Below are 22,424 nucleotides of genomic sequence, written 5' to 3'. Positions count from 1 at the left end.
TTTTATATAGAATATATATATATATATATATATATATATATATATATATATATATATATATATATATATATATATATATATATATATATATATACACTGTTGCTTTGCTCTCCTTCCTCGCATGCTTGTATGTAGGTAATGTATGGGCAGGCATATTCCACTGCTTTGAATTGGACCGAAGCTACCTCCTTTGTCGTCGGACGGCAGGCAAAAGCTAACAAGGCGTAGGCGGCTCGACTCCACTCCAGTCCTATTCTCCCTATAGCTCTGCCGCTACACTTTTTTGCTTTAATTTTTCGGTGAGAGAAAAAGAATGGAGATACTTAAGTAGAGATTAGTGGCCTGCAAATCGAGTTCCAGCACGCACGCGTGCGCGCTGGTGATAGATGCTAGCTAGCCGCATCTATCTGTCATTCTGTCGTCGTCTCAGCTCAGGTTCAGTTCAGCAGGCATCTACCAAGATTCAGCAGCCAGCAGGTGGTGCATGACATGCTGCTGTGCTGGGTACCTACGTTACACGCTTTCTGTTGAACAATAGCCCCTGCTCGACGGCGCATAATTTACTGGTGGTTTCTGCTGGTAGCACACATGTGTTGAAGCTATAGTTGCGTGCAAAGTAACAGGAACACTGTTCAATTCAGAGCGGTAGATGTTCAGATAACAGATTCAGCAGCATGTTGTACAGGAGGCTCATCGATGCTTTTAATTTTCTGAAAACAATATCCATGAAGTTTTCAGACTTTCAGTTGGTAGTAGTCTCACAGTAGGTACTCTTGACATTGTTTGCTTGCAGAAGTAGCCAGAGTTCTCCTTTTAACAGGATTCAGTGGAGTGCACTACTGCACTCTGCACAGTACCTAGACAGACGGATAGATAGATAATACCTGCATGTGCAGTGCAAAGCGGGTGGGTGGTAAAGCTGCTGCTGAGCAAGGATGCTCTTGCTCTCGCTTTTCCGACCTGCTTTGAACCCGGAACCGGACCAGGCTAGAGGGCCTGCCTGCGAATCCACCAATGTTTCATCTTTAAGCAGGTACCCCGTACGCCGGCCGGCCGGCCGGCATAATTGCAGCCATGAGCCTGCAGAGATGCCAACACCCAAAAAGGCCGGCTCTACCCGATCCTGTTGTAGTACGTACACGTACCAGGCCAGCTAGCTAGCATTCACGCATGCATGCTGGAACGCAGCAGCATGTAGTAGTAGATTGGAGAGAGGAAGTCGGCGTTGAGTCACACGGGCTCACTGTATATCTATCTGTACGTATGGCTAGCAAACAAAACGAGGCTGAATCCATAGCATCAGTTGCAGAAGCGAGTAGGAGTAGTAGCTAGCTGTCAGCTGCTCTGGCCCGGCGGCACCTGATCAAGATTACAGCACTTCAAGCTCGCCTTCCGGCCCACTTCCAGTCAGGCCCAAGAGAATCACGAAGCCCAGCTCGCGGGTGACCGGCCCATCTTGGATCAACTAGGATACAATTTATAAGTAGTAAGAGGATTGAGAGAGAGGACATGTACATAGATGTAAAAACTCAATTCTAGTTTTAATCATTTCTGGTAGCTATTTCCGAATCTGTTCTCCCTCTAATCTGTTAGCTTCGGCACCTTGGGTGTTAACACTAGCGCTAGCTGGGGCGGAAGTCAAGGCAGTGCAGTGACAGACAGTGCCACACATGCTTTGCTTGCCATGCATGGTCTGGTCGGGTCCCATTCCCATGGATCATGGCATGATGCCGCCAATTCGGTGGTGACAAACACCTTGTCATTTCAAATTTCCTAGAGACTCAAAAAGTCTTAAGTTTAACCAAATTTATATAATAAAAAACGTTTATGATAGTAAATTATTATTATTATATTATTCATTAATTATATTTTGATTGTAATTATAAGTATGATTACTAAATCTCTGAAGTTGTCTGTATGTGTTATATAGGCCCCTAAAGTCTCAAAATGTATTTTTAGATCTCCGAAGTTATTTTCAGTTTCATTCAGGTCCAAACTGGTGTTTATCCGACCCGGTAGCTAACAGGGCATGCTAACTTAGCGCTTACGTGGATTTGGTAGATTGGACCCACATGTCGGCAACAAAGGTTAATTTTAGAAAAATCATATCTTCTTTAGACGACCTCGTATGAATATGATTTTTATACGACAATTGTAGCCTTCAATGGGATCTATAACTTTATAGTTTTTATGTTTTTTTTTCATTTGAGAGTGTTAAGATGCTAAAGCAAATTATAAAATTTCACTAGCATATTAATCGTGTACCGAAATTCACCATAGAAAAATCATATTTTTTTTAATGTTATCGGATAGTTGCCGCGGTGCTACCTCCGCCGGGGGGGGGGGGGGACACACAGCGCAGCTTCCAATTCGGTTATTGCCATTGCCCATTTGCCAGAAAAAAAAATTAGGTGAGGATCATCCCTACTAGGATGTGGTGCGAATGTTTGACTGATGCGTGGGTCACCATATCATTTTAACCACACGCATGCTAAATTAGATGTCCCATAGTCCACGCGTCACCTACACATCGGCAACGTGTTTTTTTTTTGGTGCAGACCATGCGTAAGGAATTTGCCGTCGGGACGCGCAGATCCTGGCCCCCGGCCCCGTGCTACCTTGACACCTGGGCCCTGGCAATCACAAGCCGCGTGGGTTCTGACTCGCATCCAAGATGGGCCGACTTGAAAAAAAAAAAAGGACAGAAGTCGGCCCATGATGCTTCGTACTTGATACACTCTCGCTCACACAGAAATAGCCGAATCCCCTAAAACACACACACACACACACACACACACACACACACACACACACACACACAGAAATAGCCGAAGATCTAACCTTTCAAAATCCACTGAAAAAAATCTAACCTTTCAAAAAATAGCCGAAGATCTCATCCATCCCAAACCGACTGAAAACAACATCAATGTCCAGCCAGCTAGTATATTAAGTAGTAGATATTATCCAAACATATGCCTACATTGGGCCTTGGACGAGGCAAAAATATTTCATGTAGAACACAAAAATAACCTACGAGAGATTAAAAATGTCTCTTGTCTTAGAAGAAAAACCATTCATCATTTTTTATATATATACCTAATAATAAAGAGACAAAATTTCTGCCACAAATTTTTTTCGTCCAACTCTAATTTCTATTCAGATTCTGTTTTTTTGTCTGGTAATCCTCTTTTCAATGTCCTATTCAGTTTGCATCCAATCTTTAATAAATTTTCTTTCCTTGGATTGTGTCCCCACCTCCAACGTGATGGACTCTCCATATAAATCCAATAGGAGAAATCGAATACAATTCAACGAATCAATAAATAAATATGAATCCAATAGGATAAATCGAATAAAATACAAATTAAACCACCATATCAGCGCCGGTGAGGCGGTGCGAAAAGATGTTGAGGCCGGAACGACGATGGTGTGAGGCGCAGAGATGACGGCGAGGTCGAGCAACGGAGGGGCAATCTGAAGAGACGGCGACATGAGCGAGACCGATGCGAGGATGTGCGACGACGACGTTGGCGAGGCTGCCAAGTTGTTGGGGTGTGAGGCCACCGGGGCTCCGTTGCATGGACCTGCCAGGCTGCTGAGACGCCGTCACGTAGACCTACCGGGGCGTGGTCGCATCGGGGCTCTGTGGCCGCCTTGGCAAGGCTTCATGCAGACGAAGTTGGAGGCTTCGGGGTGCGAGTGGATGAGGCCACGTGACTCTGAGTCCGAGCTAGCAGATAGGGATGAGAAAGAAGAGAAAAAAGAAAAAGAAAAGAAAAGAAAGGGTATTATGTTTCCTTGTTGATTAATTGTGTGCTATTCGTCTCGACTTTAACAAAAATTGCCTGATGAAGTGTTTAACACTACGTAAAATTCACTGGTATGCAGTATGCTCCGTTATATTTATGGATTCTTTGATGCTATAATTGGAAGTGGAAGTAAAAATGTGCGCCCCTAGCCCTTAATGTTCGCCTGCGCTATGGCATAGATGCAATTGATTACTTAGGTAGAAGAAAACATATTGGGTCAAAATTATTTATATATACATTTTTGAGCATAACATCGAGTGCAATAAAAACATAATGATGTAAATAAAAAATTATAGCTTTGAAGACAAAATAGCACATAGATATCAAAACTTTGGATACCACTATATGTTTCCTCCCGTTGCAACGTATGGGCACTTTTGCTAGTATAATAAAATGGGAAAAAATATACCAACTTAATAACAAATATTCCAATCCTTGAGAAAGTTATCATAGCTTAAAATATTTCTGATTAAGTGAAAACGCTAATGCAGGGCCGGGGCGTCCATCTGTCCTGGACGCTTGCTTGTTGGGCCTGTGGGCCGGCGCAGGCGGCCGGCCTGCCTTCTATGCTCTGGTGCAGCTGTTCTCCCCAATCTCTCTACTGTGCATTAGGGATTCAGAACATTCCCCACTCTGCTCCTACCACCACGCCATCCGTCTGCCACGGTCACTTCCACCATGCCATCTGCTCGTTGTGGCTGCCTCCACTGGCTGCCCCCTCGCCATGGCCCCTCCACAGAGCCGGCAAGCCTCCACGACGACAGACGAGGGGAGGAGATTCGTGTGCCGCCGCCCTATCAGCGAGTTGCCCACGCTGCTGACGCACCGGCGACCTCCGCGCTAACGCACCGGCGACCTCCGCGTTGTCGTCAACCTCCACGCCAGCGTCAAGCTCCGCAATGACGAGTATCCACCCACCCAAGCAGCAAGGTGGCATTGCGTTGCAACCGAATGTTACAAGTGTACGTTCTAGGTGTTTCAGACGAATGTTACATGCAGTTTATTTGGATGTTGCAAAAATACATCTAGATGTTGCATATGTTTCAAACATATGTTGCGAGTGTATGTTTTAAATGTTTCATCTGTTTCAGACGTATGTTGCATTCAAGTGTTTCGTGTTGCAATTGTTTCATGTTTCAGAGGTACGGGGGCATGGCCCTGGGGCGCCGGGGCATGGGGCGCAGCGAGCCAGGGGGCTACGGACGGGGCGCACAACACGCTAGGGCCTGTGGACGGGGTGTGCTAGGGGCTGGCGGACGCGTGCGCGGGAAACGAATACAGTAGGCACAGGCGTCTGTCTGGACGTCCATGCGCTAGCTTGTCCCAATCAAAAAATATTCTAACTTTACCCAGAAAAAAAAGAACGATCTTACATTGGAAGCAAGGTTCCTCGCTAGGTCAAATCAAAATAGAGACTTTTGTGGGTCTTCGAAGGAAATCATAGAATTTGATATTTAACTCCTGCTGTTACGTACTGGCAAAAAAAAAAAAAACCTCCTACTGTTAGGTGACTCGGAATATACGGCGGGGAGGAGTTCAAACCTTAAGAGCTGTGCATGATTGCGGTTAAACTAACAACCGAGCTGCTTCTCTTCGGTTGAGCTCCTACAGAGTTGAGCTGAGCACGACTATTCCATGGACATGGGTTATGAGTTATGATGGCTGTGACGAGCTTATTATTTAGCCGGTGGATACAGATGCAGAATCCAGGATGAACAAAAGGCCGGGGTTATAGGATCATGAAAGCAAGCGGCATGTTTTTCTCAAATAGTGGTACAATCATTTCAATCTTTTTTTTTCTTCTGAAAGTCAATGATTTCAATCTTGCAGCAGAGGGTCAGCGGCCATGTTTTTCTCCTTGTCGAGAGTTTTTCTCCTTATGTCGGTTGTACATGCCAAGCGTCTCAATCAAAGGCTCTCGATCACTTATTATTTTAGTGACCGGACTAGCCTATCATTACATGTTCCTAGCTAGACCTAGCAGCGATAGGAGGATATCACTGTGGGGTCTAATTAACCTTGATACGACGGTGATAGTATTAGGGTCATTGTCGAGTTAATGACTTCACTTGATAGTGATCTACATTTTCCTTTCTTTAATTTACTTTATTATTATATTACGTTCAAATAGATGTTATAGTCTAATATTATTAACGCATTACATATATCTCACTACCATCATATATCTCACATGACACGATAATAAATACATCGTAATTAATTAGAAAACCATACATACATGATAGGTTCATATGAAGTCATTACAAACCAAAGTCCATACAAAAACCATTCTGTATGAAAACTGCGTGACTTTTTTTACTTCTTTTTTGCTATTTTTTATGGCAGTTTTCCATTTTTTTTGGAAAAATGATTTATAGAGGCAACTCATGTTGCCGACTGCCTCCAGAAATCAATTTTTAGTGGCGGTGGGTACTGGCCGTAGAAAATTTTCAGTGGTATATATAAAAAATTTCTGTGGTATAAAAAATGAATGTGAATGGGGTTCATGACTGGTTGGCCTACAATCACTACCACTGCAATAGTTTGTGCGAATGACATTTTCATCATCCGGTTCTGTTAATATTGTTGCTGATAATATATCACCACCTATTTGTAATGAAGTTGTACATCAATCTGGGAGATTTTTTTACCAATAGTTCATGACACGAATCGACGGTGAAATTAGTTTCATGCCGATTTGTGACACGAACCATTAATTGGTAAAAAATGTGTAGAGTGCTTGGGCTATCAAACCTAGAAATTTACTTAGATTCGGTTGAAAATTTTGGACTGTACTTGTATCACCATCGCCCCTCACTCAGATCCACTTCTCCTTCGCACAAGCCCACCTCCGCTCCTCTCTCTCTCTCTCTCTCTCTCTCTCTCTCTCTCTCTCTCTCTCTCTCTCTCTCTCTCTCTAATGCATTCCCCTCCACTCCCGTCACTCCTGTCCGAGCGGGCGGAACCAGGGGCAGCGCCGCGCTGGGCTGGCAATGGGCGGCATGTTTGGTTGCGGATGTGGGCATACAGGCGATCAGCGCGGGCCACACTCGCAGCGGTGGCATAGGCTATAGAAGCGAGCACTAGTGGAGAAACGGGCTGTACTTCTGGTTCTCAACCGTCTTCAGTCTTGGTTTTGGAACCGGGAGTACCAAATCAGGACTAAAGGTCCCCTCCTTTAGTCCCGGTTTCGCGCCCGGGACTAAAGGTGCACCTTTAGTCCCGGTTGGTAAGACCAACCGCCAACCGAGACTAAAGGGCCTCCCGGCCTGGCCACGTGGGGCGGCCCTTTAGTCCCGGTTGGTATTACCAACCGGGACTAAAGGTTTCTTTTTTTTTCTATTTTCAATTGATGATTCATTTTGGTTTTCGAATACGCATTCTATGCTGCTAATAATATACGTATTCTACACGTTTATAATGTTCATACATTTTGTACAAACTAAAATATGAAACTAACGTATATATTACATGCATATACATATATTATACGTTATTTTATGTACATATAATATGTATGTATGTGTGTGTGTATATATATATATTATAAATAAATGTTGCATTGTATATTCTATCATATCCTTGGGATAACAAAATCACTCCATCTAGTTTGGCTTCCATGTTTCGTTGACGTCATTGTAGAACTCGCCGGTGGGGTTGAGGACCTGGTCATTAAGAAATCCTGCTATGGTGTCTTGAATTGCTTTCAGTTGGTCATGTCGTATGACTTTTTCCTTCAACCATAGAGTCTTCAATAAAAGTTAAAGGAAAAGTATATGTATATATATATATGTTGGTCACTTGATTACTTATATATATGAGCAACAAAAGAAATTGTGAATATATGAATATATTTATATAACATACTTTGAGGATCTCTTCAGGAATTCTTTTTGTGTACGCCCTGATAAACTCGCAAACATAGTATCCGCAGTAGTTGTTCCCCACTTTTACGAGAAAAAAGATCCAGTGAATTGAAAGCATGCATGGTGTTAATTGAATTATATATATATATATATATATATATATATATATATATATATATATATATATATATATATATATATATATATATATATGTAGATAGTACTTACTTTGTGTGCGATTACATCCAGTGGCGCTTTGCAATATTTCATGTGGTGATTCTCAATGAAACTTTTCCAAACACTGCGCCCAATAAAATAAAACATTAATTTGGTCTTTAATAATTGTTGCAGTTAAGATATTGGGGTATATATAGTTGCTAGAGAGACCATATTACCCTTGGATAATATCTATCATGTCTTGGTACTCTGTTTGCTCTTTTCTTAACGAGTCTAAGATTCTCAACCGACTATTGACCATATCGATGACCATCAATATCCAGTAATTGCTGTATATGTTTTTATACATAAATATGATCGACATTAACTAGAGTCAACATATATGTGTATATATGGGAGATAGCTTAGCTAGTAAGCAAATAATTGAACAAATGACCATATGATCGACATTAATTATTTAACACTCACTTGAAGTTGTAGGGGAAGAGTATGTCCTTGTTTTGTTGGTTCACTAAGAACCTCATGAGATTTTTCTCGAGTTCAGCTTTCCATTAAGGCGGGGGATTAGGGTGTTTGAATACGACATTTGGATCAACGAAACCAACATCATTATCCTTTCTCTTTCTGAGTTCTGTCATCTCATATCTGCATATATAAAAATATAGTGTGAGGATATATAATGTATATATATACATGTAGCTTTATATATACACACTTTAATAGTAGAAAATAATCACACTTACAGACAATAGCAGCTAATGAGACTTTTGTCGAGAGAGTCCAGGTGGCATAGTTGGTGTAATTCTTCAAACTCGACATATATAACGTCATCGCCACGGAAGTAATGTTGGTTTCTAACTCTGACAGTAACAAAGGCCTCTCCCCGTTCACACGCCGCCATGTACCACTTGTTTAGCAGGTACATTTGCGTACCCAGTTCACCTAAGGCCTCAGGGTTGTATAGACTCTTTCCACGTTCAAATTTCTTCTAAGGATCCACTTTCGGAGCAGATGGTCCTTCAGCGAGCACTTGGGCAAGGTCCAAACCAGTTTCCTCGTAAAACCGAGCCAGCTCCTCAAAATCGACGTCTAAGTCTAAGTTCGAACCATATTCATTACGAATGACAAGAGGGGGGACTGATTGTTGCAATTGTTGTCTGAGTTGTGCAACACATTTCCCTGGTCTAGTCTTCTGCGCCGCCTCAAATGACTTGGTGAGAGAGCGGTCGTAGTCCGATTTTGGCCGGGTCTTTTGAGATTCCCGTTTTTTCTGGTCCACCTTCTTTCTTAGAAGATCTGGAGGTAGGTAGAAGTATGATTTCTCCGGGTTCTCCCTCTCTTCTCGTTGCTTTTTTACTTTTTTGAAGAAACTGTCCACATCTTTTTTTACTACAGCTTTTAATTCCTTTTCACTTTTCTCGAAAGACAGTTTTTGGGGAATAACTGGATTAGATGAGGCTTTCTTCTTTACCGGCTGGTGGGACAACGACTTTGTTTGCGGGGTGGACCTCTTAGGAGCTGGCTTCCTCTTAGTCATCAAGGGAGGCGGGGCAGCCGTTGGAGGTGTTGGAGACCTCCTTGGAGGCGTTGGAGACCTCCTTGGAGGCATTGGAGACCTCCTTGGAGGCACGGTGGCGGCGTTGCCACCTGATTGCCCGGAGCACTATGATGAACTGGAAATTGAATAATTGGACTTAGGTTGGCGGAGGCCCTGCTGTGTGATTACAAAAAAAAGAATAATTAGGTATAAGAAATTGTTATTATTAATCATGCATGTCAATAGAAAGTTTGTGAAAAAATTATTTCGTTCACTTTTGTCCGCACCTATTGTCTGGCAGTTGAGGAAGCGGCGGTGGACTAGAGACCCCGGGAATAATGATGTAGCGCTTGCGCCATAGTATGAATGTTTTCTCTGCTTCTCCTAGAGTCTTCTCCCCATCACCTCCTGGAATGTCAAGAGGTAGGTCACTAAAACCTTTGTTAACTCTATCCACTGAGACGCTAACATATCCAGGTGATATTATTGCCCCATGGATTCTTGGTGTCTTGGTAGGATCTGGAGGAGAAAAAACACCGAGAGCCACCATGATTGTGGCATTCTCTTTTGGAATATGTAGCTCACATGATGTAAATGGTGCAGTGATGTCATCCATGGGGAAACGTAGCATTGCGTCATCTTGATTTGGCAACTCCGTGGAAGCGCAGCTGCTTTTCAACTGATCAGGGGGGCTAATATTAATGTTCATTCCTGGATCTGATGCCTGCCTCTGGGCACTCATTGCTATTTGCACTTGCTTTATGATTTCGTCTTGCATTCTAGCTTGCATGTCTTTTTTGCGCTCCTGTGCTTGAAGCAACGCCTCCCGTGACTCACGAACCAATTCCTCCAACCTACTGATCCGCGCTGCATCCTCATCCTTCCTTCTCTGTCGGCTTCTATAGGTATCTCTGTCATTAGAGAAACCATGCTCCCAAGAAATGTTCCATCCTAAACCTCTCGTTCGGCCACTGTGTTCAGCGGTCCCGAGGGCATACGTCAGTTCATCCTTCCCTCTATTGGGCCTGAACGCACCAATGGCTTTAGCTTGTAGAGCATAAGACAATCTTTGTGTTGCTCTTTCGAGTTTTGTGCCATGAACTAGCTTCCCGGTCTCTAGGTCCAGTCTTCCCCCATGAGCGAAAAACCAATTCTTCGCGCGTGTGGGCCAATTGAGTGATTCCGGTGCGATACCCTTGGCAAGAATATCCGCTTCAATTTTCTCCCACTTGGGAATGGCAGTCGCGTAGCCACCTGATCCCATGCCATGGTGGTATACCTTCTGTCGAGCATTCTCTTGGTTCCTTCTCACCCATTCCTCACCCTCTTCCGATGTCTTGTACTGTACAAAATTATTTCAGTAGGGCCTCAACTTTGCGAGCGGGCCACTAGTATTGAAATTGGGCGTTAGGTTCTTCTTGACGTATTTTGTGTGTAGGGATTTCTTCCAAGTCTGGAATTATGTGGCCATCTTCTTCATAGCCCACTTTCGAACTAGTTCCTTCAATTCATCATCGTTGGTAGCATCATAATCATCCGCTTGCAACGTGAAATGTTGAAGGATATCATCCCAAATTAAATTCTTATCAAGATCAGAGACAAAACTAACATGAGGCTCGTTGATCTTTTGCTTCCATTCACAGGCACTGATCGGAAGTCTATCCCTTACAAGGTACCCACAGTGTTGCACGAATTTTCTTGCATGTGGACCAAGTGGTTTGCCTGTCTCGATATTGAATTCCGATATTATGTAGCGCCCCTCCAATGGCTTTTTCGGGCCTCGAATTTTTTTGCTTTTCGCCGTTGTGGTCGTCGATCCTGAGGGCTATGTATAAAAAAGAATAAATCAATATCATGTGTACACATAATAGATGATAGATGTTCAAATACATATATATATATAAATATAATATTCAAATATATATATAAATATATATACCTCGCTAGTATTTTCTTGCACAATATTTTCTTGGTTATCTTCAAGAGCCAGGTATTGACTCCCGTCATTTACATCCTGCTGGTCACCATCGGCAAATTGAGTGCCGGTGTTGATAATATTCATCATTTCTTCATCCATGTTGTCTCTCAAGGCAGCCATCTAGCTTTTACACCACCAGATATATCTATAAAAAATAAAAACTATATCTATAAAATGAACTCCTACAGGACGTGCCACCTCAAGGATAGTAACATTTGTAAAAATCATTTCTGTATCTGTACTCCAGTAGACTCTATTGATTACTCTACGGTTTCCAGAAAGTTCGTCAAAGGAGACTTTGGTAAAAGTAAGATATTGATGCAACAAATATAATAACAACACTCTAGGTATATATAACCCGGCGGGGAAGAGGAGAGCAATGAATGAACAAGAACCCATCCAGGCAGAGAGGAACAAGTGCTTCTCTCCATATAGTAATTCGTCCCAACAACACAATGGTGCTTGCCGACAAGGTTGCTAGTGTTGTGTCGTTGGCATTTTTCATGGCCGTGGCCATGGTCATTGTGGCAGGTATGTAATTCACATGATATTTCCGTAGGTTAACAGAAGAATGGGAGTGTACACACATAATAATCGTTTATCGTTTATATTTATATATATACTACATTTGGGTATGGTGATTGACAGACTACTGCGACGATATCGGGACATGTGAATAAATAACCATCCGTACTAGTTGACCTTGCTTACGTGATTATCTCGACGAGCATTTCTCCACCGGATGGCACCGTACTTAGCCACAGAAGAGCTCCAATTCTACGAGGAAGGGAACACGGTCTTCCACGACCATTGCCGCTCTCCCTAGTAGAATCAAAGCTCCTCCTTGACGTCTATTACCGCTCGGCAGAGAACATGCTCGCCGAGCTGAACACGGTCCGCGAGTTCAACTATTACGGATTTTCTACAATTTTCTAACTAGTCCGCACCAAGGAGGCGAAGGTATGCCCGCCCGAGTACGAGAACTACGTGCCCTGCTACTATGTCACGGACGCCGTCTAACGTCTTGGATCTAGGGGCCAACATCCGCAAGTTCAACTAGTACGTGCGTTCCAAGCGATGAACGGACGGAGCCAATGAGCCAATGCCAACTTGCCCATCGAACGCCTCCTGTATGCCATCCATGCCCACTCGGGCGCGTCAAACGCCATCGACACTGCTTTGCGCTCGACGCAGCTACCGACGCCCCTAGGCATCTGCTGCTACCACCACGGGCTTAAGTTTTTCCTCAACCGAAGCCACCCTCCCCACAGCCGTGGCCGTCGCCGCTTCCCTCCTCGTAGCCGTGACCGTGAACAGGAGCGTGCAGAACTCTAATCTCCCCGCACCGGCGACACCCAAGCCAAAAGGGATGGCGGGCATGACATTCTGGCCACCTACAAACCTTCGCCGCATCGGCAGCACCCACCACCGACCAGACGCGAGCCAGTCCGAGCACACACTCATACACAAATAAAATCTACAAATAAATATACACACACTGTTGCTCACATATAGCACGGCGAGCAACACAAGCACGATGGCCGAAGGTTTTAATCAAGTCAACGATGAGGATGAGCGCGCTGACGAGGACGACGAGCGTGGAGGATGACCAGGATGACCAGAGGTGATCTCTCGATGACGAGGATGCGACGCAGACGGCGATGAGGATGAGGATCAATGACGGCGATGAGGCCGCGGTGGATCTAAATCAGATCTGGGTGAGGGCAAGGATGATGGCAGCGGATCTGGGTCTAGGCGCCGTGCACGAATGGGAGAGGCGCAAGCTGGGCCGCTGGTGGAGATGGCGAGAGACGGGAGAGGCGCATGGAGGCATCTGGAGGCTATGGGGAGCGGCGACGGCGTGGTGGCTCTCGGGCAAAGAATGAAGATGATGGATGGGGAGAAGAAGACGAGGTGATATATATTTGGTGGATCTTTAGTCCCGGGTGAAGCCACGGACCGGGACTACAGAACCTTTAGTCCCGGGTTATGGTAAAGTGAAGCCACGGCCCGGGACTAAAGAACCTTTAGTCCCGGCTGATGGTAAGAACCCGGACTAAAGGTCTGACCTTTAGTCCCGGGTGCAGCCATGACACAGGACTAAAGTTATTTTTTTGGCGGGCCACGAAACGTAGCCAACCTTTAGTCCCGGGTTATGGTAAAGTGAAGCCACGGCCCGGGACTAAAGAACCTTTAGTCCCGGCTGATGGTAAGAACCCGGACTAAAGGTCTGACCTTTAGTCCCGGGTGCAGCCATGACCGGGGACTAAAGTTATTTTTTGGCGGGCCATGAAAACGTAGCCAACCTTTAGTCCTGGGTGGTTGATCGACCCGGGAGTAAAGGTGGGCTGCAGTTGGTTCCAAACGTTTTTCCCTTTTTTATTTATTTCTTTTATATAAATATGCAGAGAGTTATTAATTGCCTAATAAATAAAATATCATCCAAAAAATTATAATAAATATTTCTGGACTTGGTTTTGCATTATTATACACAACAAAAATTTGAACCTAAACTCTTTTATTTTACTGTATAAATATTTAACATAGTGTAAATAATAATTACAATTTGCACCATGCAAAAATATACTACTTGATTAAAATCATTAAAACTATTACTTTTTGACAGGAAATAAGTTTTCACATCTTATTAACGTTGATCATTTGGTTTTTCATCACACATTCTCCACGGGAAATCCACCGTCAAGCAGAAAATTCATTTAAACCGTAGAAAATATGAAAACACAACAAAAAAAATATGAAGTCACAGTTATTACATAATAGGTCTAATACATCACTATATATATCAAGCGGGCATAGTAGTGAACTTCTTCTTAACGTATATCCCTTGGTTGTGATCGCGCCGTAACCATGGGGTGTCCTCATCATTTAGCTGGATGCTTGGGTCTTTGTTCACTATGAAGGGTGGAATTCGGTTATCCTTTTCATAATCTTCTGATATGTCTGACTTGTCTTCAATTCCGACGACATTTCTTTTCCCTGAAAGAACCATGTGGCGCTTTGGCTCATTGATTGGGTCATTGTTGTTTTTCCCTCTCTTCGGTTTTGTAGACATGTCCTTGACATAGAACACCTGATTCACATCCTTGGCAAGGACGAACGGTTCGTATTTGTACCCAATATTGTTGAGGTCTACGGTTGTCATTCCATACTGGTTGTCGACTGCTACCCCGCCTCCAGTCACCTTTACCCATTGACACTTGAACAAAGGTACCTTAAAAGTAGGTGCATAGTTTAGTTCCCATATCTCCTCTATGTGACCATAATATGTTTGCTTATTTCCATTAGGGTCGGTGGCATCTATGCGGACACCACTGTTTTGATTGGTGCTTCTTTTATCTTGGGCTACTGTGTAAAATGTATTTCCATTTATCTCGTACCCTTTGTATGTCAGGATATGCCATGATGGCTGCCTAGCCAACAAATACAGTTGCTTATCAATACTCTCATCACCCTGACATTCTTTTCGCAACTAGTCGCTGAAAGTTTCCATGTGCTGACGAGTAATCCAAGCTTTAGACTTCCCTGAAAACTCGGATCGGAGCAACTCTTTATGTGTCTTGATATACGGATCCACCAAGGAGGAGTTTTGTAGAACTATGTAGTGTGCTTTATTAAAATAATTGTCCTGCATACCAATATATATTTCTTCCCTAGCGTCCCCTTTCCACTTAGTCTCTCCTCGTGTCACGATTTAGGAACACCAATTGGATCAAGGTTGGGAATAAAGTCAACACAAAACTCAATAACCTCCTCTGTTTCATAGCCCTTGGCGATGCTTCCTTCTGGCCGAGCACGGTTATGAACATATTTCTTTAGGACTTCCATGAACCTCTCAAAGGGGAACATGTTGTGCAGGAACACAGGACCGAGAATGCTAGTCTCCTTGACCAGGTGAACTAGGAGGTGTGTCATGATATTAAAGAAGGAAGGAGGGAACACCAACTCAAAGCTGACAAGACATTGAACCACATCATTCTGTAGTTTAGCTAGATCCATTGGATCGATTACCTTATGAGAAATTGCATTGAGGAATATACATAGCTTCACGGTGGCTAGACATACATTTGGAGGTAGAATTCCTCTTAATGCAACTAGAAGCAATTGCGTCATGAGCACGTGGCAGTCATGGGACTTTAAGTTTAGGAATTTCTTCTCTGGTACATTTATTATACCCTTTATATTCAAGGAGAATTCAGATGGTACCTTGATGCTTGCTAGGCATTCAAACATGCTTTCCTTCTCTTCTTTGCTAAGAGTGTAGCTGGTAGGACTTAAGTAATGGCGTCCATCATCTGTCTTCTCTAGATGTAGGTTGTCTCGTTCTTTCAAACACCGCAGGTCCTGTCGTGCTTCAAGTGTGTCCTTAGGCTTCCCATACACACCCATGAAGCCTAGCAGGTTCACACAAAGATTCTTCGTCAGGTGCATCACATCGATCGCGCTACGGACCTCTAGGACTTGCCAATAGGGTAGCTCCCAAAATATGGACTTCTTCTTCCACATGGGTGCGTGACCATCGGCGTCGTTCGGAACATGTTCGCTGCCATGTGCCTTTCCAAATACTACTTTCACATCCTTGACCATATTGAGTACATCCTCACTAGTTCAGTTGCTTGGCTTGGTCTGGTGGTCTGCCTTACCTTTAAAATGCTTGCCTTTCTTTCTTAGTGGTGATTCGCAGGAAGAAATCGACGATGCCAAGGTACACGATCTTTTGATATTTTTTCAAGAATATACCTTTAATGTCATTGAAACAGTGTGTGCATGCATTATATCCCTTGTTTGATTGTCCTGAAAGATTACTTAGAGCAGGCCAATCATTGATTATTACGAACAACAATGCTCGCATGTCAAAGTGCTCCTATTTGTGCTCATCCCACACACGCACACCTGGTCTATTCCACAAAAGTAGAAGTTCTTCAACTAGTGGCCTCAGGTACACATCGATGTCGTTGCCAGGTTGCCTTGGGCCTTGGATGAGCACTGACATCATAATAAACTTACGCTTCATGCATAACTAGGGAGGAAGATTGTAGATACATAGAGTAACAGGCCAAGTGCTATGACTACTGCTCTGCTCCCCGAAAGGATTCATACCATCCGTACTTAAAGCAAACCTTAAGTTTCTTGCGTCATTTGCAAACTCCAGGAATTCTCTATTGATTGCTCTCCACTGGGACCCATGAGCAGGGTGTCTCAACATATTGTCTACCTTACGGTTTTCTTTGTGCCATCGCAACAACTTTGCATGGTCTTTGTTTCTGAACAGACGTTTCAAGCGTGGTATTATAGGAGCATACCACATAATCTTGGTAGGGATTTTCTTCGTGGGACGTTCGCCCTCAACATCACCAGGGTCATCTCGCCTGATCTTATACCATGATGCATGACATACCGGGCATGCATCTAACTTCTCGTACTCCTCACCACGGTAGAGGATGCAGTCATTAGGACATGCATGTATCTTCTAGATTTCTAATCCCAAAGGGCAGACTACCTGTTTTGCTTCGTACGTAGTGCATGGCAATTTGTTATCCTTTAGAAGCATCTCCTTTTGGATTTTTAGTAACTCCCCAAATCCTTTGTCAGATACACCATTCTTTGCCTTCCATTGCAGCAATTCCAGTGTGGTACCCAACTTTTTCTGTCCCGCATCACAAGTTGGGTATAGCAATTTCTTGTGATCCTCTAGCATGCGCTCGAACTTGATCTTCTCCGTTTCACTTTCACATTCTCTTTGTGCATCACAAATGGCCTGACCAAGATCATCAGCGGGCTCATCTTCTGCCACTACCTCTTCTTCAGCTTCCCCTATTGCAGTATCATTGAAGGCACCATATTCAGCAATAATGTCATCATCGTCCCATTGTTCTTCTTCACCTTCTTTCATTACAACCCCGGTTTCTCCGTGCTGCATCTAACAAATATAGTTTGGCATGAAACCTGACTTCAACAAGTGTGAATGAAGACTCCTTGAGCTAACATATTCCTTTAAATTCTTACATATGGCACATGGGCAGCACATGAAACCATCGCGTTTGTTTGCCTCGGCCACACGTAAGAAAGAATGCACACCCTCAATGAACTCTTGGGAGCAGCAATCAGCATTGTACATCCAATGCTAGTTCATCTGCATTACATGACATACATACCATATTAAAATCTAGAACATAATTAGTTAATTATACGACATGCATGCTACCACATAAGGTATTAATTTATGAAAGTCTCACTACAATGTAGACAATCCCAACTACCACTAAAAAAAACTAAAGCTAAAATGCACTTCAGCAGCATAAGGATTTCGCGACCAATCCTAACTAAAATAGACAGATCATGCGTTTATTCAACATCTATGGGCTTCTTCCGTAGGATCACTGCCTCATCAGCCGCCGTAGCCGCCCGTGGAAGAGAGTTTTGCACGTGTTCAACATACTCTTCCTCCCAGTACCAGCCTGAACATCCAGTGCCATCCCACTGAAATTAAAACAAAAAATTAGAACTTTAATTACAATCATCATGAAAATAAGTATAAATTAACCATAATCATCAAATGCGACAAAATAACTCACATTGCGATCCAGACACTTGTAGAAGATACGACCCTTGTTGGGACACTCATTCCTCACCCGGTACTCCATCACAATCTTCTCCTCACATTTGCCGCATGCAATGAGAGGAAGGTCCGGCCTCAGTCGCTTTGAAACCCGATGAGAGGCCGAGGACCCGGAAGCAGTTGCCATCTACTCTCTATACTCATTTTTAATATAATATAAATTTCTCATTTTATAAACAAATAAAATTAAAAAAACTCTAAAATTCTCTATATCTCTAAACCATGAAGTGTGCTATGCATGCTAGAATTGAAAACTCAATACTAGTTTTGAATAACTACTTTAACCTTCCTTCATCCAAATACGCAAACTTTAAAGTGATTTTGAGCTTAATTGGCTTACAAATAAAAAATCTAACATAAAAAAACAACATATATCTAGTCCACAAAATGAAATAAGCTACTGATGAAACATGAGAGTATAAAGTTGGTAACCTTTAGAACCGAAGAATCGATGGAGGAATGGAAGAAATCTTGTGATACACCGGTGATGAGGAAGAAGAGAGGCCAGAGATGAAGCAAGAATACTGAGCTCGAAGTGGCTCGGGCTCGGGGAGGAACAAGGGATATATAGGAGGGGACCTTTAGTCCCGGTTGGAGACAGAAACCGGGACTAAAGGTCCCTTCCTAGTCCCGGACAGAGCCTCCAGCCGGGAGTAGACTTTTACTCCCGGTTGGAGGTACCAACCGGGAGTAAAAGTTAACCTTTAATCCCGGTTGGTAACTCCAACTGGGACTAAAGGTCCCCTGCAGCAAAAGCCTGCCGCAGTAGCCGTTGGGCAGGGACCTTTAGTCCCGGTTAGAGCTACAAACCGGGACTAAAGGTATCTCTAGTTTCGGGCGTGAAAAATACCGGGACTAAAGCCAAATTTCGAGGTGGGATCAAAGGTCGTTTCTCTACTAGTGGAGGTGGCGCGGCTTCAGGTGGGGCATACCAGGCGCAACATTATCACCTTTTATTGCAAGGTTATGTTTCTTTTTTATACTGTTCATAAAAAAGTCGTTTAACCCATTTACATATGGTTTCCATTTAATCAACCGCTTATCCCTGTTTAAATGGTTGTTTGCCAGTTTTTAAGTGGTCATTTATCCAAAATATTAGATAAACGACAAAATACTAATTGTTTATTGTTTACTGTTTAGGATAACATTGCTTTGTAATGTGATCGAATATACCTCGAGGGCCAACCAAAGGGGATCCAGACAGTAGAAAGATGAAAAGTGGGGTAAATGGTCATGACCTAGGGAAGCTATGGCCTAGTTCAGCATGGTTATGGCTTGGCAGTGGCGGTTGGGGCCTAGCGGGAGGTGCCTGATGAGGTTTTGGGTCAGCAACGATCAATATCGGGGTGCCGACATTCGGTAAACCACAAAGCGGTGCTCAGAAAATCAAGAGATACAACGGAAGTTGAACTTGGGCGGCTGTCGGCTGGTGATTTCAAGGGGTATATCCGCGATGGAACAGGTATGGCTAGTGCCATATTGGATCCTCCGCCCTAGGCTGTTAGTTAGAAGAGAAAGACCACTAGTTGCCTATCGTCACGCTTCGATTGTTAGAAGAGAGGTGCACTAAACTGTGATCAGGACGATATATATATATATATATATATATATATATATATATATATATATATATATATATATATATATATATATATATATATATATATATATATATATATATATAGATATAGATAATATAAACTACTATCCTATAGCTGGCTGCAGAATAACTTATTGGTAGCCACTTTGAGTTACGATAATTACTATGTTAATTTACGAGATTTACAGTAACTCCTTACTAAGTGGTTTATATAACGTTATGGTAAATATTCCCATGTGTATAGTAACCCAAATATCGTAAATATGTAGTGACATTATGGTAAATTAGATATAAAATTAGGTAATAGAGGTGGCGACAGAAGAACGGAGGTGAGCGGGCAGCGAAGAGCCGCGCGCGAGAAGAGGAGAGAGAGAGATGAGATAGAGAGAGGAGAGAGAGAGAGAGAGAGAGAGAGAGAGAGAGAGGAGAGAGAGAGAGAGATATTATGATATAGAGAGAGTAGAGAGAGAGAGAGAGAGAGAGGGAGAGAGAGAGAGGAGAGAGAGAGAGAGAGAGAGACCAAACTCTCCATAATTATTTGATAACGCACTCGCATGCATTGAAACTCTTGATGCAACTTTTATCTACTAGTGAAACAAGTATGCGCCTCCAAGATGAAGCAAAGAATAATTGAATAATTCGTGGGTGGCAATTTCAAATCCACAAATCAAATCAGTGACGTACAAACACAGTACTAGTAACCAAGTGTACTTTTTTAAGAGGAAATAATCAAGTATTTTACTTACAAGTTACAACATATATATACTCTCAATGATCAGTTGGCGGTTGTATAATAATATAAAGTGATTTCCATCGTGGAATGAATGAATGAAGCAGTGTATATAGTTTATTAGTAGTCGAAATTCTGGTAGGTGGTGTAAGTTTGTCCGAACTGCCACCACGCCGGCACGACATCCTGGAAGACGAGGTTCTGGCCGCCGGTGGAGACAAGCGCGAAGCTGAGGCCCTGGCCGACGAGCCCGCCGGAGAGGCAGTGCCAGTTGGCGCCCCAGTTCCTGTACATGGGGATCCAGTTCGTGTTGGTGCCCTTCACCGCCATGCTCTGGATGGAGCCGCTGCCGGCGACGTTGGTGATGAGCACCATGTAGAAGCCGTTGAAGCCGGCGATGGTGAAGCGCACGCCGCCGCTCTTCCAGCACTTGACCCGCTGGTAGAGGACGGGGATGATGCCGGCGCTGTAGACGCCGATGTTCTCCCAGGCGGGCTGGGACATGTCGAAGTGCGGCCGCGGTGGGCCGCACCAGCCGCCGGCGGGGAAGTCCCCGACGGCGGGTAGGTCCCAATTAGGCGGGCAGAAGTTGGTGGCAGAGACGACGACCCAGTTGTTGCCGGGCTTGCACCACCCGGTCTTGCTGCTGTCGCAGATGATGGCGTAGCACTGTCCGCACGACGCGCCGTCGTTGAAGAGCGCCGTGCTCAGTGCCGCGTTATTCACGCCGTAGCCCTGCTCGTACAGGTCGCTGTACCCGCACGCTCCATCTGCATGCATGCGTATGTTCGTGCTCATCGATCAAAGCCCATATACAGACGTCGTGTAGTATGCATGACTTTGCAGTGCGTGCATGCATGCATGCTGGAACTGATCATCACGATTCACGATCACAAAGACAAAGACAGCTAGGTTGTTACCCATTGTGTCGGAGCCATTAGCGCCGCCGTAGAACGTGGCCGTGGCCGGAAGCCAGTCGCCCGATCTCGCCGGCGAGATGAAGAGTGCAAGGACGACGGCGAGCAGCTGGTGGAGGAAACGTTTCCCCATCTTGCTCAGAAACGACCGGCGATCGATGCCAGTCCCAGATGCTGCTACGTACTAGAGATAGGTAGAGACTGTAGACACTAGACAAGTTTGGAGCTTGGAGGTGAGGAATGTCTGCAGCAATGGTGGTGCTTATATAGCTAGCTAGGGTTAGGGTCGAGCTGGAGGAGACGGCCGGCAAAGAATCTGATATTAGATTATTCCAACAGAAATGCATTGCATTGCGTGCATGGTTATCCCATCATCCCATATCGAAACGGACAAACACTGTTCCAACGACGATCGCAACGACCAGAGGTTGACTTGATAGTTGTTTATTTAATTAATGATCGATATCAGCATGTCTGCTTAGCACTAGTACTGTTTTCTATGGTCACGTTCGGCTTGCTGAAACTTGACTGATGAAACCGGATGGAAAACACTATTTTAGCTAAATTATTGTGAGAGAAAAATATTGTTTTCGCTAAAAAAAGAAGCCGAACATGCTGCCTTAACAATTATATTTCCGTACTCAGTAGCCAGCTCCAGCTGGCGTGCATGTAGTTACAACTTACAACTACACACTCAAGCATGCATCTAGCTCAAATTTTCTCAACTCTATTATTTTAGACAAACAAAGATGCACCGAATTAGGTCGTTACGTACAGTTCATCATTTTATTCTGTCTTTGATCTTGAAACATTCCCCTTATTGGGTATCATCGTTCCATTGCTTGTTCAGTATATGCTATCATCCACTATATACATTCGATGAGAATAATTAACATATAAAATTGTGTTTGACTTGTACGCTTATTACTACTTCACAAATTTTTATGTTCACCATTGTTCTTTCGATAAGTAGGTTATTACATATATACGTAGATAATTAAGTGCCGGTACCAACGGCTAATTAAACCATGATGTTTTAAACTACTCAACGTCTTGGAATCATTACTATTGCAAAGGCAGGTAGCTTCTGCCTAACAATTCGTGAACTGAACTTTGCAATTCTTTTCAGACGAACTAAAGATTTAAATAACACAACGTACAATATGTCCTTTA

At 43.6% G+C, this 22,424-nt stretch overlaps 1 protein-coding gene across 1 annotated transcript; it reads right to left on the bottom strand.

The window, feature by feature from the left end:
- Positions 1 to 20,454: 20,454 nt before the first annotated feature.
- Positions 20,455 to 21,384, bottom strand: LOC136502310 (expansin-A19-like). Its single transcript, XM_066497760.1, has 2 exons — positions 21,255 to 21,384; positions 20,455 to 21,104 (listed from the first exon to the last, which is right to left on the bottom strand). Exons 1-2 carry the CDS (start codon positions 21,382 to 21,384, stop codon positions 20,455 to 20,457), a joined length of 780 nt encoding a protein of 259 aa, XP_066353857.1.
- Between the last annotated feature and the right edge of the window lie 1,040 nt (positions 21,385 to 22,424).

This window comes from Miscanthus floridulus, chromosome 13 (assembly GCF_019320115.1).
Source record: "Miscanthus floridulus cultivar M001 chromosome 13, ASM1932011v1, whole genome shotgun sequence".
NCBI lineage: Eukaryota > Viridiplantae > Streptophyta > Magnoliopsida > Poales > Poaceae > Miscanthus > Miscanthus floridulus.
The sequence above is the reverse complement of the archived record's forward strand: the minus strand, read 5'-3'. Positions and strand labels throughout refer to the sequence as shown.